This window comes from Chiloscyllium plagiosum, unplaced genomic scaffold (assembly GCF_037043375.1).
Source record: "Chiloscyllium plagiosum isolate Xiang-an unplaced genomic scaffold, Cpla_swu_hap1 HiC_scaffold_1, whole genome shotgun sequence".
In the NCBI taxonomy this organism is placed as follows: Eukaryota; Metazoa; Chordata; class Chondrichthyes; order Orectolobiformes; family Hemiscylliidae; genus Chiloscyllium; species Chiloscyllium plagiosum.
The window spans coordinates 88,891,802-88,906,872 of NW_028270139.1; the positions used below are offsets into that span (position 1 = coordinate 88,891,802).

The window sequence follows — 15,071 nt, forward strand, 5'->3', positions numbered from 1 at the left end:
GCGGACAGTTTCTCCCCTCTGTCCATAATCTCTTTCACCCTGCCTATGTGAGTGCGAGTGTGTTTTTGCTTGCATGTGAGTTTGTGCGTGAGAGAGAGATTAAAAAGAGATGACCAAAACTGCCTATTTATTCTTCCAACTAAAATCAATAACCTCACACTTACCCACATTATGCTTCCATCTGTCAAACTTTGGCCATTCACACAACTATCCATGTCTACTTGTAAACTTCTTTTTTCTTCATTCAAACTTCCTTTCCCAGTTATTTTAATGTCACCTGCAAATTTGCCTATTGTACATTCTCAGAGAAAGTGAGGACTGCAGATGCTGGAGATCAGAGTCAAGAGTGTGGTGCTGGAAAAGCCCAGCAGGCAGCATCCAAGGAGCAGGAGAATTGACATTTCTGGCATAAGCTCGATTCCTGATGAAGGGCTTATGCTGAAACGATGATTATCCTGCTCCTTGGATGCTGCCTGACCTGCTGTGCTTTTCCAGAACCACACTCTTGATTATTGTACATTCTATCCTGCATTCAAGTCATTAGTATAGACTGTAAACAGTTGGAGCCTGAGGACCAAAGTTTTTGGCACAAAAATTACATCAGCAGGACAATTCATGTTCCTACAGGCAGAATGAATACCGATTTCCAGTTCCAAGCATATCAACTATGTCAACGATATGGTACCATTGTGGTTGCAGGAGATGATGCTTCTGAATTGCTTCCTTAATTATCTATCATTGTATCTCTACTTACACATCCTTAGTTTCCCAGTTCCTTGAGCGATCTTGGTTTCATGCCCTTATTATTGCTCATTTAAGTTTAAAATTCAATGAGGACGATTGCCAATTACATGTACTTTTACAATGAGATCATCAATTAATTGTACACCACCAAAGCAGCGTTGCCTGCTCCATGTTTGGATCAAAAACATTTTCCTCCAACAAACTGTGCTGAAAACACTGTATGAATTCACCAGGTTACCTTTACCAACCTGAATTTTTCAATCTAATATAAATTAAACTCATTAACAATCATCGTCTTGCCTTTCTCACGTGTCCCCAACATTTCATCTTATATTTCCCGAATCTGCAGTGTGGTTATGAGGCCAATAAACCACTCCCTAAGGTAACTTCTTACCTTTAGTATTTCTTATCTCTACCCTAAATGATTCACAATCCTCATCAAGAACAAAGGTAATCTATTATACTGATGCCATCTTTAATTAAAAGAGCTATACCTCCAACATTTCCTTCCTAAATGTGACATATACTTGAATATTCAAGTCACCATCTTTTTATGCTGTAGCCATGTCTCTAGTTTGGCTATCTGATCATGCACTCTGAGTAAATTTGTGCTATTAATTCATCCAAATGGTTATGAATGTCATGTGCATTCAAATAGAGCCTCTTGTTCTGTCTTTTAACTATTTTTCTAACCTCTGGCTCTTATCAGCTTCTTATTAACAAAAGCAAAACAGCAACAAAGAATAATGACATTTGGAATATAATGACTAGTATTCACATATTGTAGATGATCATAGAATAGCAAACCATAGAAATTTCTTTTTCATGCTTTTAAAAAATATTATTTTATATGCTAATGACATTGAAGACAACAGTGGAGTACTTCACAAGTGTTCACAAAGTGTTTCTGACTACATCAAAATATCTTCCAGTTTATAGGAATCCTTGGCTTGTGACCAACGAAGTTGGTGGAGAAGGCTCATCTGGGAACATGCAGAGGCAAAGGCGAGGCTTCAGAGTCAGCGACTTCCAATAACTTACACACCTAACCCAAATACCATCTGCTTAGTATGTGACAATGTCAGCAAATTGTGCATTAAACTTATTAGACATCTCAGAACTCAACAAACCAGAGAGGAAGCAAGTTATCTTCAACCTCAGGGGACTATCCAGGAGAAAATACATCTAATGGTCTGCAGTGGATCAAGGAGACCATACACTAGCAGCTCCCCAAAGGCATTAGAGGATGGGCAACTAATATGGTCTTTGCCAGGAATGATTCATGATACAATAACTGTAAAGATAGCATCTTTGTATTTTACTGCATTTTTGATTATGGACTGAAATTAGAAAAAAAAGTTTTAAAATCCAAGAATTAGAATTATAAAATCCCTACCCATCGAATTCACACCAACTCTCTGAAGAACACCCTGTCCAGACGCACTCTATCCCTGTAATTCTGCATTTCCTGTGGCTAAACCACCCAATCTACTCATCTCTGGACACTATCAGCAATTTAGCATGCCAATCCACCTAAGCTGCACATCTTTGGACTGGGGATGGAAACCAGAGCACCTGGAGGAAACTGATTGAGACATGAAGAGAATGTGCAAACTCCACACAGATAACCACCCCAGGGTGGAATCAAACTAGAATCCCTGGAGCTGTGAGGCAGCAGTGTTAACCACTGAGCTACTATGCCACCCACAGTGCTTAGCCTTAGGAAATGAATTTCTGCAGAGTTGTCCTGGGCGAAGATGGTGGACTCTTTCTATGTGACAAATATGACTCAACCAGTGTAAAGTTTTTCCGCCCTAATTCACATTGACACTAGATCTTATAGGGCTGTTTGCACGAGTTAATCAAGTAAGGTAGTACTGATGCAATGAACCATTACTCTAGGTTCAGCTTTTGAAAGCACCACTTTTGCCAATGTTAGGATCAAGAATGAATGCAGAAATCATATCATGGTACAGAATTTGGCGATCATTGTTAACTCAGAACCAGAAGCGATGCGGAAAATAAATTAAGCATCCAGGGTCAATGAATGGGGCAGTGGTGACTCATATCTAGAGATGTTTGGTAAAGATATCAAATATGAAGTTTGTCCACAATGCACATTTTTGCAACGGAGGGACATAAGCTTCGGCAGTTCATTCGGGAAAGGTGCAATGAATGAATATGAATTCAGATTCATAGCAAAGCAGCATGCAACATCAGACCAATAGAATCTTTTGCAGATATCACTGTATTTTATGAAAAGTCCTGTGATTTTTACAATTTGAAATCTTCTTACTCCACCCTTGACTGTGGATGCATGATGATGCCACCACTTGTACAGGCTGTGATACCGGTAAATATGCTTGTAGCATGTTCTGATGACATCATTGTCACTTGGAGGAGACAGTCTGAATGCATCAATGGTTATTGTTATGACATGGCGGTGAACCTCGCTCTTAATTAAACCAAATACCCAGAAAAGCTCACCTCGCCTTGTAATCTGTTAAATATGAATGACAGAGAATTCCCAAATTCCAATATTTAAAGAAAGTAATATCAATTTATTCTTTAACTCTAAAAATGAACATTAAACAACAACTATTCACAACTCTAAACCTCCCTTTCTCTTAACTGCTTATTACCTGCCTCCAACTCTATAACACTATACTGTTCCAAAAAAACTCTTATTAAAATTACATCAACTTAATTTCCAAACCATACAGCAGCTGTCGTCTTCGATATCTGTCTTCTTCCAGTTAAAGATCTCCCTGGGTCGTCTACTTTCTTTTTACTATGAAGATGTTTCCTAATAGAGTGTGTTCCTAATTTATTGGCTCTTGACAGTTGCTCAGTCTGACTTTCAAAATGACTGCCTTTTTTATATCCCGATCATTGGATCATCTAATTGGTTCAATGTTGGCAAAACAATAAATTCAAACTCGATTGGGTTTTAGTATCCTGGGGCATAATTTAAACTAACTGGTTAAATTTGAATTGTTGTCAAAACAGTAACCAACTCAGATATCGATTTCACAGCCAAATGTTAACATATTTTCAATTTTCCAATACACTCAGACTGTTAGTCATAGAACACATCTACTTGTAAGCCCTCAGTTTAGAATAGCATTCACTCTCTCTTAAAGGCACAGTACATGCTTTCAAGTTCATAACATTACAGTGTGAGATTCCTTTAATTTGACAGGAATTAGTGTTTTACAACTGTAAAATGTTAATTCTGTTGTGGGACTATAGAAGTTGAGTACAAGTAACATCAAATGGACGACTGAAGTAGCAAAATGTAATGTTCTCCACAGCCAATTTTTGTGGCAGGTTCATTTACTGCCAATGTTGAAATGTGAATTTATTATATATAAATTGATGTAAAATCATAAGTAGTGGCCTCTTAATTGTTATATGCCACGTGGCAGAAAAGTTTTGAAGTGCTTTGAAGAATGCCTTTCAATGTGCACAGTGCAGACTTCTAACTGTTGTGCTCTGTCAGCTAAGCTTTCAATTGAAAGAATTCTCCATGAAAAATGTTAATAATCTTGAAATTGTTACCTGTAAACTCCCATAGTTTGCAGAAGGCATGAAATCAAGATCAACACTTTTCAAAAATCCTTCAAAACATTTGGAATTTGAAAACAAAGTGGAATAATTCTTAGTATGCTAGTGACCTATGTATATTATTTTGTGAGGGATTTGATAGAACTGTATTTTCATCTCATCAGTTTCAAAAGTGATTGCAAGTCTTAGTCTAATTCTCAACAGGCATTGATTATCTTTTAATATGGTGCTTTCTTTCAGAATGGAAGTTGCCGTCACATTTATTCTCAATAGTATTGTATTTGATTATGGCTGTTTAATTGCAATGTTAACTCATGGAATAAAAAGTAGGCCATAAGCTCAATGAATAGCAAAGCAGGCTCAATTACATCATCGCTGATCTGCATATTATATTCATCTACCTGATTTGGATGTGCCCTTATATTACCTGTATCTGACAAAAATCAATTACAGTTTTAAAGTTTTCTCAATTGACCTAGCTTCATCCACCTTTTGGGGGCAAGAATTCCTAAGTGCCTTACATCTTTTGACTAATTGTTCTTACTGAGGTCACCCTTGAGCAGCTAACCAGAATTCTGAAGTTATGCTCCTTCAACTGGACGACCCAAAGTAGTTTATCTCTATCCACCCAATCAAATTCATCAACTCCTTTAAGTATCTCAATTATCATCACTCTGACTTATTCACAAAAATTGATCATTGAACATTGCAGTACTTGCACTGGAGATTACCAGTAGACTTAAAAGTCGGTTGATGTACAATTGAGTTCAAGATTCCTCGCTTTGACTGAACTTTTTTGGTCTTGATTTCTTTCGACACCCGCCAACTGTAAGCAGTAATTGAGTTTTGTTTGCATTTTTAAGCAGAAGGTTAGAAATACTTACGGCTGTTCTTAGAGCTGCGACTGACACTAGCCCACACACTGGGATGTCAGGCCACTAATGCAGTGCTGTGGTTCTTTTTTGAACCTTTTTTTGCATGTTCCTCATACATTAGAAGGCCAAACATCTATGATGCAATAAGAAGCTTTCCGGTAGGGTTGGGTGGATAGATGAGGAAGAGTCAATCCATTATTATCTATTCCTGTTACATTTGCTTTCTCTTTAAAAATTCTTTTCTGCTTCTGTTTCTCTTTGTAGTGTTTTCCTTAACAAGCTATAGGTCTGACATCCTCTGGGTCACACAATGAATTTTACCAGACTGGGTTTACATCTGCAATTACATTTTGGCTGTTATATTTCAGGTTGATGACTCTTTGGAGTTAAAAAGTTAATAAATGTCCGTGGTACGTTGGGGTTCTGATCCGTTGTCATGAAAATGGGGTGATGTGAGATTGGGGAAAAGGACAGTGGTTGTGGTTGTTTATGAATGATTGAAATTAAGGAGGTCAAAAGGTAGAAATTGGAATAATTAAATTTGGAGGTGACAAAAGCAAATCAATTTTTCTTGTTATGCCCCACTGGATATTACGTTGGAAGTCAGGTCCCACTATTGCAAGTCATCACAAACATTAACACTTCTTTAAAAAATACGCACAGTTCCACAATTTACCTATCTTTTAGACCCAAGTTGATAGACCACTTGGACCAGTTTTCTGTACATAACAAGCTTTTTTCACAACTAGATTCTAACTGCAGACAACAATTATGATCCATTGATATACAAATTTAAATTCTGACACAAAATAAAATTGGAGAAAATGAGGACTGCAGATGCTGAGATTAGAGTCAAGAGTGTAGTGCTGGAAAAGAACAGGTGGTCAGGCAGCATCTGAGAAGCGGGAGAATCGACGTTTCGGGCATAAGCCGAACTTCATCAGGCTTCACCTCTGAGAGGCTTATGCCTGAAAAATCAGTTCTCCTGCTCCTCGGATGCTGCCTGACTTGCTATACTTTTCCAGCATCACACTCTCGTCAAAATAAAATGGGTAGATTGAAGGGAGAGAAAGATTGGGAATGCAGTTCAATAGTTCTTGTCCGTAGAGTTTGCAAAGATGAACCTTTTGCTGATCAGATTGCTGCTCCCTTTCCTTCTTTCCAGACACTTTCACTTTTTTGCACAGGGTATTCGTTCACATTTGTAAAGGTTTCTGACTTAGTAATTAAAAGTCACAGCTTCCAGAAACATAAGAAGAATTAAACTGCCTATCTTCAGGCTTAAGATGCTTTTTGTATTGCAGAAGGAAACAGCTCCTTCCCATTCAGAGCTCGAATAGCTTTTGATCCAAACACTTATACTCCCAAGCTGTTCAGCTAGGCGATATTCAATCACATAACTATTGGCAGGTAGGAGGCCTTTGTCATTGATAATTTCACAGATCAAGTAATTAAATATTATGATTTGGAGGTGCCGGTGTTATAGTTTCCAAATAAATGTTGCTGGCCCAATCTCTGTTTGTATGCAGCCTGTAACAAAGCTTTTCTCACAGTTTGAAGCAATCATTGTGTAAACAGCATTTACAATGAGTGTACACAACAGCTTTTAAAAAGTGCAGTAATCCTTCAAATCCAAAGATATGCAGGTGGATTGGCCATGCTAAATTGTCTATAGTGTCCAGACATGTGCAGGCTAGGTGGATTAGCCTGGGGAAAAGCAGTATTACAGAGGGGGCATGCCATTTTCTAGACATCTACCTGTACTAGCCCTTTTCTATATACATGCTTAGAGTAGGTCAGAAATTGGGAATTATTTGATCAGTAACTCATTCTTGGCTCCTTTCAGCCTATTCACAAGTCAAAAATGTGACTGAATTGGCGCAGTCCTTCAGGTGACACTCAAGATGGTCAACACCATTCAGAACAAAGCACCACCTGATCAGCAGTCCATTCATCACTTTAACATCACTCTCTTTACCAACAACAAACTGTGACATACACCAGATTCTGGATTAGTGGTGCTCGAAGAGCACAGCAGATCAGGCAGCATCCGAGGTGCAGTAAAGTCGACGTTTCGGGCAAAAGCCCTTCATCAGGAATAAAGGCAGAGAGCCTGGAGGGTGGAGAAATAAGCTAGAGGAGGGTGGGGGTGGGGAGAAAGTAGCATAGAGTACAATAGGTGAGTGGGTGGGGGGGATGAAGCTGATAGGTCAGGAAGGAGGGTGGAGTGGATAGGTGGAAAAGAAGATAGGCAGGTAGGACGCATCATAGGGACAGTGCTGAGCTGGAAGTTTGGAACTCGGGTGAGGTGGGGGAAGGGGAAATGTGGAAGCTGTTGAAGTCCACATTGATGCCCTGGGGTTGAAGTGTTCCGTGGCGGAAGATGAGGCGTTCTTCCTCCAGGGGTCTGGTGGTGAGGGAGCGGCGGTGAAGGAGGCCCAGCACCTCCATGTCCTCGGCAGAGTTGAAATGTTGGGCCACGGGGCGGTGTGGTTGATTAGTGCGGGGTCTCGGAGATGTTCCCTAAAGCGCTCTGCTAGGAGGCGTCCAGTCTTCCCAATGTAGAGGAGACCGCATCGGGAGCAATGGATACAATAAATGATATTGGTGGATGTGCAGGTAAAACTTTGATGGATGTGGAAGGCTCCTTTAGGGCCTTGGATGGAGGTGAGGGAGGAGGTGTGGGCACAGGTTTTGCAATTCCTGGTGTGGCAGGGGAAGGTGCCAGGATGGGAGGGTGGATTGTAGGGGGGCGTGGACCTGATCAGGTAGTCACGGAGGGAACGGTCTTTGCGGAAGGCAGAAAGGGGTGCGGAGGGAAATATATCCCTGGTGGTGGGGTCTTTTTGGAGGTGGCGGAAATGTCAGTGGATGATTTGGTTTATGCAAAGGTTGGTAGGGTGGAAGGTGAGCACCAGGGCGTTCTGCCTTGTTACGGTTGGAGGGGTGGGGTCTGAGGGCGGAGGTGCGGGATGTGGGCGAGATGTGTTGGAGGCATCTTTAACCACGTGGGAAGGGAAATTGCGGTCTCTAAAGAAGGAGGCCATCTGGTGTGTTCTGTGGTGGAACCGGTCCTCCTGGGAGCAGATACGGCAGAGGCGGAGGAATTGGGAATGTGGGATGGCATTTTTGCAAGAGGTAGGGTGGGAAGAGGTGTAATCCAGGTATGGCGGAAATGTCGCCACCTCCAAAAAGACCCCACCACCAGGGATATATTTCCCTCCCCACCCCTTTCCGCCTTCTGCAAAGACCGTTCCCTCTGTGACTATCTGGTCAGGTTCACGCCCCCCCCCTACAACCCACACCCCCCAACCTGGCACCTTACCCTGCCACCCCAGGAATTGCAAAACCTGCGTCCACACTTCCTCCCTCACCTCCATCCAAGGCCCGAAAGGAGCCTTCCACATCCATCAAAGTTTTACCTGCACATCCACCAATATCATTTATTGTATCCGTTGCTCCCGATGCAACATTGGGGAGACTGGACGCTTCCTAGCAGAGTGTTTTAGGGAACATCTCCGAGACACCCGCACCAATCAACCACACCGCCCCGTGGCCCAACATTTCAACTCCCCTTCCCACTCTGCCGAGGGACATGGAGGTTCTGGGCCTCCTTCACCGCCATTCCCTCACCACCAGACCCCTGGAGGAAGAATGCCTCATCTTACGCCTCAGAACACTTCAACCCCAGGGCATCAATGTGGACTTCAACAGTTTCCTCATTTCCCCTTCCCCCACCTCACCCTAGTTCCAACCTTCTAGCTCAGCACCGTCCCTATGACGTGTCCTACCTGCCTATCTTCTTTCCCACCTATCCACTCCACCCTCCTCCCTGACCTATCAGCTTCATCCCCCCACCCACTCACCTATTGTACTCTATGCTACTTTCTCCCCACCCCCACCCTCCTCTAGCTTATCTCTCCACCCTTCAGGCTCTCTGCGTTTATTCCTGATGAAGGGCTTTTGCCTGAACTGCTGCACTCTTCCAGCACCACTAATCTAGAATCTGGTTTCCAGCATCTGCAGTCATTGTTTTTACCCTGTGACATACACCGGATGCACAGCAGCAACTCATTAAGATTCCTTTGACAGCGCCATCCAAACCACTCGCTATTCTGAGTAGGAACTAAATTATCATCGGAGCAGGCAAATCAACGTTTCGGGCTGGAGCCCTTCATGGCTCTGGCCCGAAACGTCGATTTTCCTGCTCCTCAGATGCTGCCTGACCTGCTGTGCTTTTCCAGCAACACACTCTCAATTCTGATCTCCAGCATCCGCAGACCTCACTATCTCCTACTAAATTATCATTCCCTTTCAGGCATCTGGATCAAAATCCTGAAACTCCCTTCCGAGCAGAACTGAAAGCATGCCTACACTTCACAGACAACATTGGTTAAAAAAAACACATCACCAACACCTTCACAACAGCAATTAGGGAAGGGTAATAATTGATGTTAGCATTCCACAAACAAAAAAAAAAGAACTGGGAGTATCTTCCAAGACTCCAGATCAACATTAAAACTGGCTAACATTTGTCGCAAATATCTCAACCATGTTTCTCAGAGTTCCAAGAAAGATGTCAAATATATTTTTGTTTGTGAATTTTCTGAAAAATATGGTCCAATTGCATTCAGCAAATTAGCATGAAATCTGGTCATACCTAAGCACAGTAACCCCGAAACATTTATCTTTAAGAAAGAGATAAAAATTAATGTCTTAAATTTTTATTCAATGTCTAAGCAATCTTAAATATGGATATATTTAAAATGCTACAAAATAACAATTTTTAAAATGAATTTAAAAAACAAGTTGTCGACTCACCATGCCATGTAATATTATTAGAAATTTAGACTAATTACTTGTGTAACCACTAGTTGCATATCAAGCTGTTGTGTTTGTTTATCCAACAAGCTACACTGGGAAGTGGCTTCATGCTTTTAAGTATAACTCACCAACAAAGTTGAATAGAAACCAGGTTGTGTCTCCCATTGCTTCAACTGCTCCTCAGCTGGCTTCAGCACAGCTGTGTCTTGACTAGAAGCCTGAGTCAAAGTCTGCAGGACAACAACGCTAGCACAACTAATATCCATAGAGAACCTGGCAAGGAAATAAGAAGTATTATCAACATACAAAATAGCAAGTGAAGCCTGGAAAATGAGCAAAGGTAGTAATTTTTCTACTGTTTAAAACAGCTTAGTTCAGTAAATTGGTTAGCTCAGTTAGGTAGAAGGCTAGTTTGAAAGGCATAGCAAAAGCAACAGCACGGGTTCAAATCCCATACCAGGACAGGATACCATGAAGGACCCACTTTCTCAACCTAGTCCCTTGTTTGAAGTGTGTTGACCCTCAGGTCAAACCAGTACCAATCATCTCTCTCAAATACACAGGCAGCCCTATGATCTGGTAAGACTATGGTGACTCTACCTTTACAACATATTAATTGCACTGCACAAAAATAATATTAATGCCATAAAAAAAATCAATGCCAACATCTTTACAAGAACATAGACAAATTTATCAAAAGATGCAAGTATTACTAATTAATCAGAATGACTCAAAAGCACACATAAGAAGCAGGAAGACATGGATGTATCTATCTGTACATGAGTCATTAAGGGTAGCTGAATACATAGGGAAAGCTGGATATCCAAAGAGACTTGGGATTTCAGGTACACAGAGATTAAAATGACAGAAACACATACAGAAAATAATTAGAGCAGCTTAGTAGGACTGAAGTATAAGGATGCAGAGGTTATGCTGCAGCTATACAAAAACCTGCTTAGACCTCACTTGGAGAATAGAGAGGAGGTCTGGGCACCACACCTTAGGAAGGATAAATTGGCCTTGACAGGGGAACAATATAACTTTACAAGAATGATGTGTGTACTTCAGGGCTAATGAGGAGAGATTATTCAAATCAGGCCTGTTTTCTCGAGAATGTACAAGGTTGAGGGTGATCTGACCGAAGTCTTCAAGCTATTAACAGGAAAAGACAAGGTAGGTAAACTATTTCCACTAGTTGGGGATTCTAGAACTACCATTCTGAAGAGGAGTTACTGGACACAAAATATTAACTCTGCTGTCTCTCCACAGATGATGCCATACATGCTGAGTTTATCCAGCAATTTCTGATTTATTTTCAGATCTTCAGTATTGGCAGTTTTATCGTATTTTTTCCTAAATGGACTCCTAAGGTGTGGATGACCCAAATGTTTTACAGCCAGTTATTGCGAAAGGCATTTTGTAAATAAAAATTTTTCTTTATACCCCATTTCTGACACTTCTGAATTAAAAAAAAGCTTTCAAATGATTTTATAAAAGGTCTGCACTGTATTGCATGGTGTCCTATTCGTTCTCACAAAAATTCAATCTTACTTATGGTAACAGAATTAACTTTTCCATTGCTCAGGACTGATCTGGCACAGCTACTAGGACAATAGTGTTGACTACTCCTTCAATTGTCTGCAATTAATTGCAACAACAAAATAACCTTGTAGAAAAAGTATGAAGAAATTGAAACACAGCACATTTATATTGGCATAGCAAATCACAAATATTTGTCTCTCACTATAAATATTCAAAGTATTCCAGATCAGCTGCTCACTATTTGCAACTCATTTAAGCAGATGCACTTTTCATGAACGAAGCTCTGATTCAACGTAATGAAGAATGCTCATTACTTGCTCAGGGTAAAAACAATGACTGCAGATGCTGGAAACCAGATTCTGGATTAGTGGTGCTGGAAGAGCACAGCAGTTCAGGCAGCATCCGAGCAGTAAAATCGACGTTTCGGGCAAAAGCCCTTCATCAGGAATAAAAAAGGACATCTATTAGTTCAGTCTGTCTGCACATTAAAAACTAAATGCAAAAATGCTTGATGAAAGAAACAAAATTTAACTAACATAAAATGTTGCATTTTTTAGGTCATCACTGCTTTTACACAATGCACCAGAGGCAAATTTATAAACATTATCGAAGAACACAATGAGTTTATTGTTGAAATCTGGGAAGTTTAGGTGAAAGACATCATGTTGTAAACAAAAATAAAATACAAAGCCAAGCTGGAAGCTCTGATACGGTGACACACACTGTTTTTAAAAGCTTTTTCACTGTAAGCTAAGACAGAAGTGAGAAAAAGTTGAGGAGCCAGTTGAGTTGTTAAATTCATTTTGAATGAAAAATGGAAGCGATCCTCATCCCACAGTGAAACAGGATGAAAATTATAGGAAGTTATTGTCTTGGGTAAAAGCTACAAAGTCCTTTTACTAAATATTCCAAAATTCCCTGAAGTCTGGAAAGGGTTCTAGGGAATTGGAAAAATGCTAACATAAAGCCCTTATTCAAATGGGAGAGAAGCAAAATGTACAAAACTATAAATCAGTAATGTCTGACACTGAGAAATTGTTAGCATCCATTCAGGAAGTGCCTGTAGTAACAGGACATTTGGAAAGTTAAAACACAATCCATCAGATTCAAACAAAATAAATAAAGAACTGTGGATGCTGGAGATGTGACACAAAACAGAAATTGCTGGCAGCAACCACAGTTAAAGTTTTGAGTCCGATGATTCTTCATCAGAACTGACTGCAGCTATGAAGAGCTTGTATTTATGCTGAAGACAAGGGGTGGGGGGCATGGAGAGATAAGCAGATAAGTGGAGATGGAGTCCAGAAAAAAAGAGATATATGAAAGGAGTGGGTAAATGAGGGGATTATGGATAGCTGGTCAGGACAGCCCAACATTCCATGAGACAACTTTTTATTGTATCTGTGCTTTGGCTTTTAATGAATTTTATACATGGACCCTTAAGTCTCTGCTTAGAGTAATAGAGATCCACAACACAGGAAAAGGCACTTCGGCCCACTGAGTCTGTTCTTTCACAGTTCCTAGCGGTTCAATATCTAGAAAACACTCTGGTCTAGTTTTCTTTGGTTCAAAGTGCATAAATATTGGAAAGAACCCAAAGGTATTTATTGTGGCTTAGCAAATGAAATTTGAGATTAATGAAAACAAAGTTATCAAGAGACATTGATGAAGCAAATTGCAGTACCAAATCAGAAACAGATCAGTAACTGAAGCAGGACACAAGACCAAATTGAATGTTGCTTCCTGATATATACAAAATGATCTTTAAAATATAAAATTTAATACAATATTTAAAAGCTATACAAGGACGTTGCCAGGGTTGGTGGGTTTGAGCTATAGGGAAAGGCTGAATTAGTTGGGGCTGTTTTCCCTGGAGTGTCGGAGGCTGAGGGGTGACCTTATAGAGGTTTATAAAATCATGAGGGGAATGGATAGGATAAATAGATAATGTCTTTTCCCTGGGGTGGGGGTGTCAAGAACTAGAGTGCATAGGTTTAAAGTGAAAGGGGGAAGATTTAAAAGGGACCTAAGGGGTAATCTTTACACACAGCGGGTGGTGCGTGTATGGAATGAGCTGCCAGAGGAAGTGGAGGCTGGTACAATTGCATAGGCATCTGCATGGGTATTTGAATAGGAAGGGTTTGGAGAGATATGGGTCAAATGTTGGCAAATGGGACTAGATTAATTTAGGATATCTGATCGGTATGGACAAGTTGGACCAAAGAGTCTGACTGTAAATACCAGAGTTAATGGATGAATACTTGATAACACAGTGCCATCTAGTGGTTCAAGATGCAAGCAGGATAAATACTAAATACATTAGGCTGGGAAATACCAAGTCTCTTTTCACTCTGCAGTACCTTACTTCAATCTACTAGCAGCAAACTTCTTTTTCTTCCTTCCAAAGGAGCCAAGTTCAAATTTTCCTGTATTTTCCTCATGGTAACAAACTTTTGTCCCTCTTGTCAACAACAAAGTTAGCTACCATTTATTCCATCTCTTCATCCAAATCATCAGTACAGACTGAAAATATGGAGACCTTAATACTGTTCTTTTTGGCAGTCCACTAGTTGCAGCTTTCCAACCTCAAAATGACCTAATTATTTCTATTCTCCTTCCTGTTAGCTCACTAATCCTATGCTTATACATTATTTCACTACATGATGCACTCTGTTTACATACTGACCTTTTTGAACAACTTTTGGAAATTTAAGGAGACACCAACAAGTTTCCCTTCATCAACCCTGCTTGTTATTCTAAAGAACTTGAATAAATTAGTCAAACACTATTTCCTCTGTCACAGAACAATGTTGAAACTACTTTTATTATGATTTTCTACAAGACCTCTGCAAATAATGATTTCTTGCATTTTCATGATAACATTTTTGTCTAACTGGCCCATGATTTTCTGCTCTCTGTCTTCTTCCTTTCCTTAAGAGTTGCCATCTTTTTTTTTAAACATTTTATAGGGCTTTTCCAGAATCTAGGGAAGTTTGGATCATTACAAATCCAAAGCAACTAGTTTCTTTTTGGTTATTCATTCACGGGATGAGGGCATCACTGGCTACGCATCATTTATTGCTTATCCCTAAGAATCAACCACATTGCTCTGGGTCTGGAGTCACATGTAGGCCAGACCACATAAGGATGGCAGTACCCTTCCCTCAAGGGCTTTAGTGAACCAGATGGGGTTTTCTGATAATCGACAACAGTCTTAACACTTGTTTCCAGTTTTTTTTTCTTAATTCAAATTCCAACATCGGCCACAGCAGGATTTGAACTTGGGTCACCAGAACATTACCTGTGTCTCTGGATTAACAGTCCAGCGATAATACCACTAGATCATCGCCTCCCTAATAGAAAAACTTATGGAATCAAAACAGCGGAGGTTCCGTCCCTGGGTTAACCTTTTGGTTAACATCCGAACACATTGATAATTGCACTACAGAGACCGGCGACTTTTCTGCAGCCGCGTCTTTTAAGATTCTTGGATGCAGATCATCAGATCCAAAGGACTTG

At 40.3% G+C, this 15,071-nt stretch overlaps 1 protein-coding gene across 1 annotated transcript in view; it reads right to left on the minus strand.

Annotated features, from left to right (window-relative positions):
* ipo11 (importin 11) overlaps positions 1-15,071 on the minus strand; it is a 471,218-nt gene that overhangs the window by 418,128 nt on the left and 38,019 nt on the right. The window contains exon 2 of the mRNA XM_043689427.2: positions 10,139-10,283. Within this exon, the coding sequence (XP_043545362.2) occupies positions 10,139-10,276 (138 nt within the window). The 5' untranslated portion in view covers positions 10,277-10,283. The remainder of the gene's footprint in view (positions 1-10,138; positions 10,284-15,071) is intronic.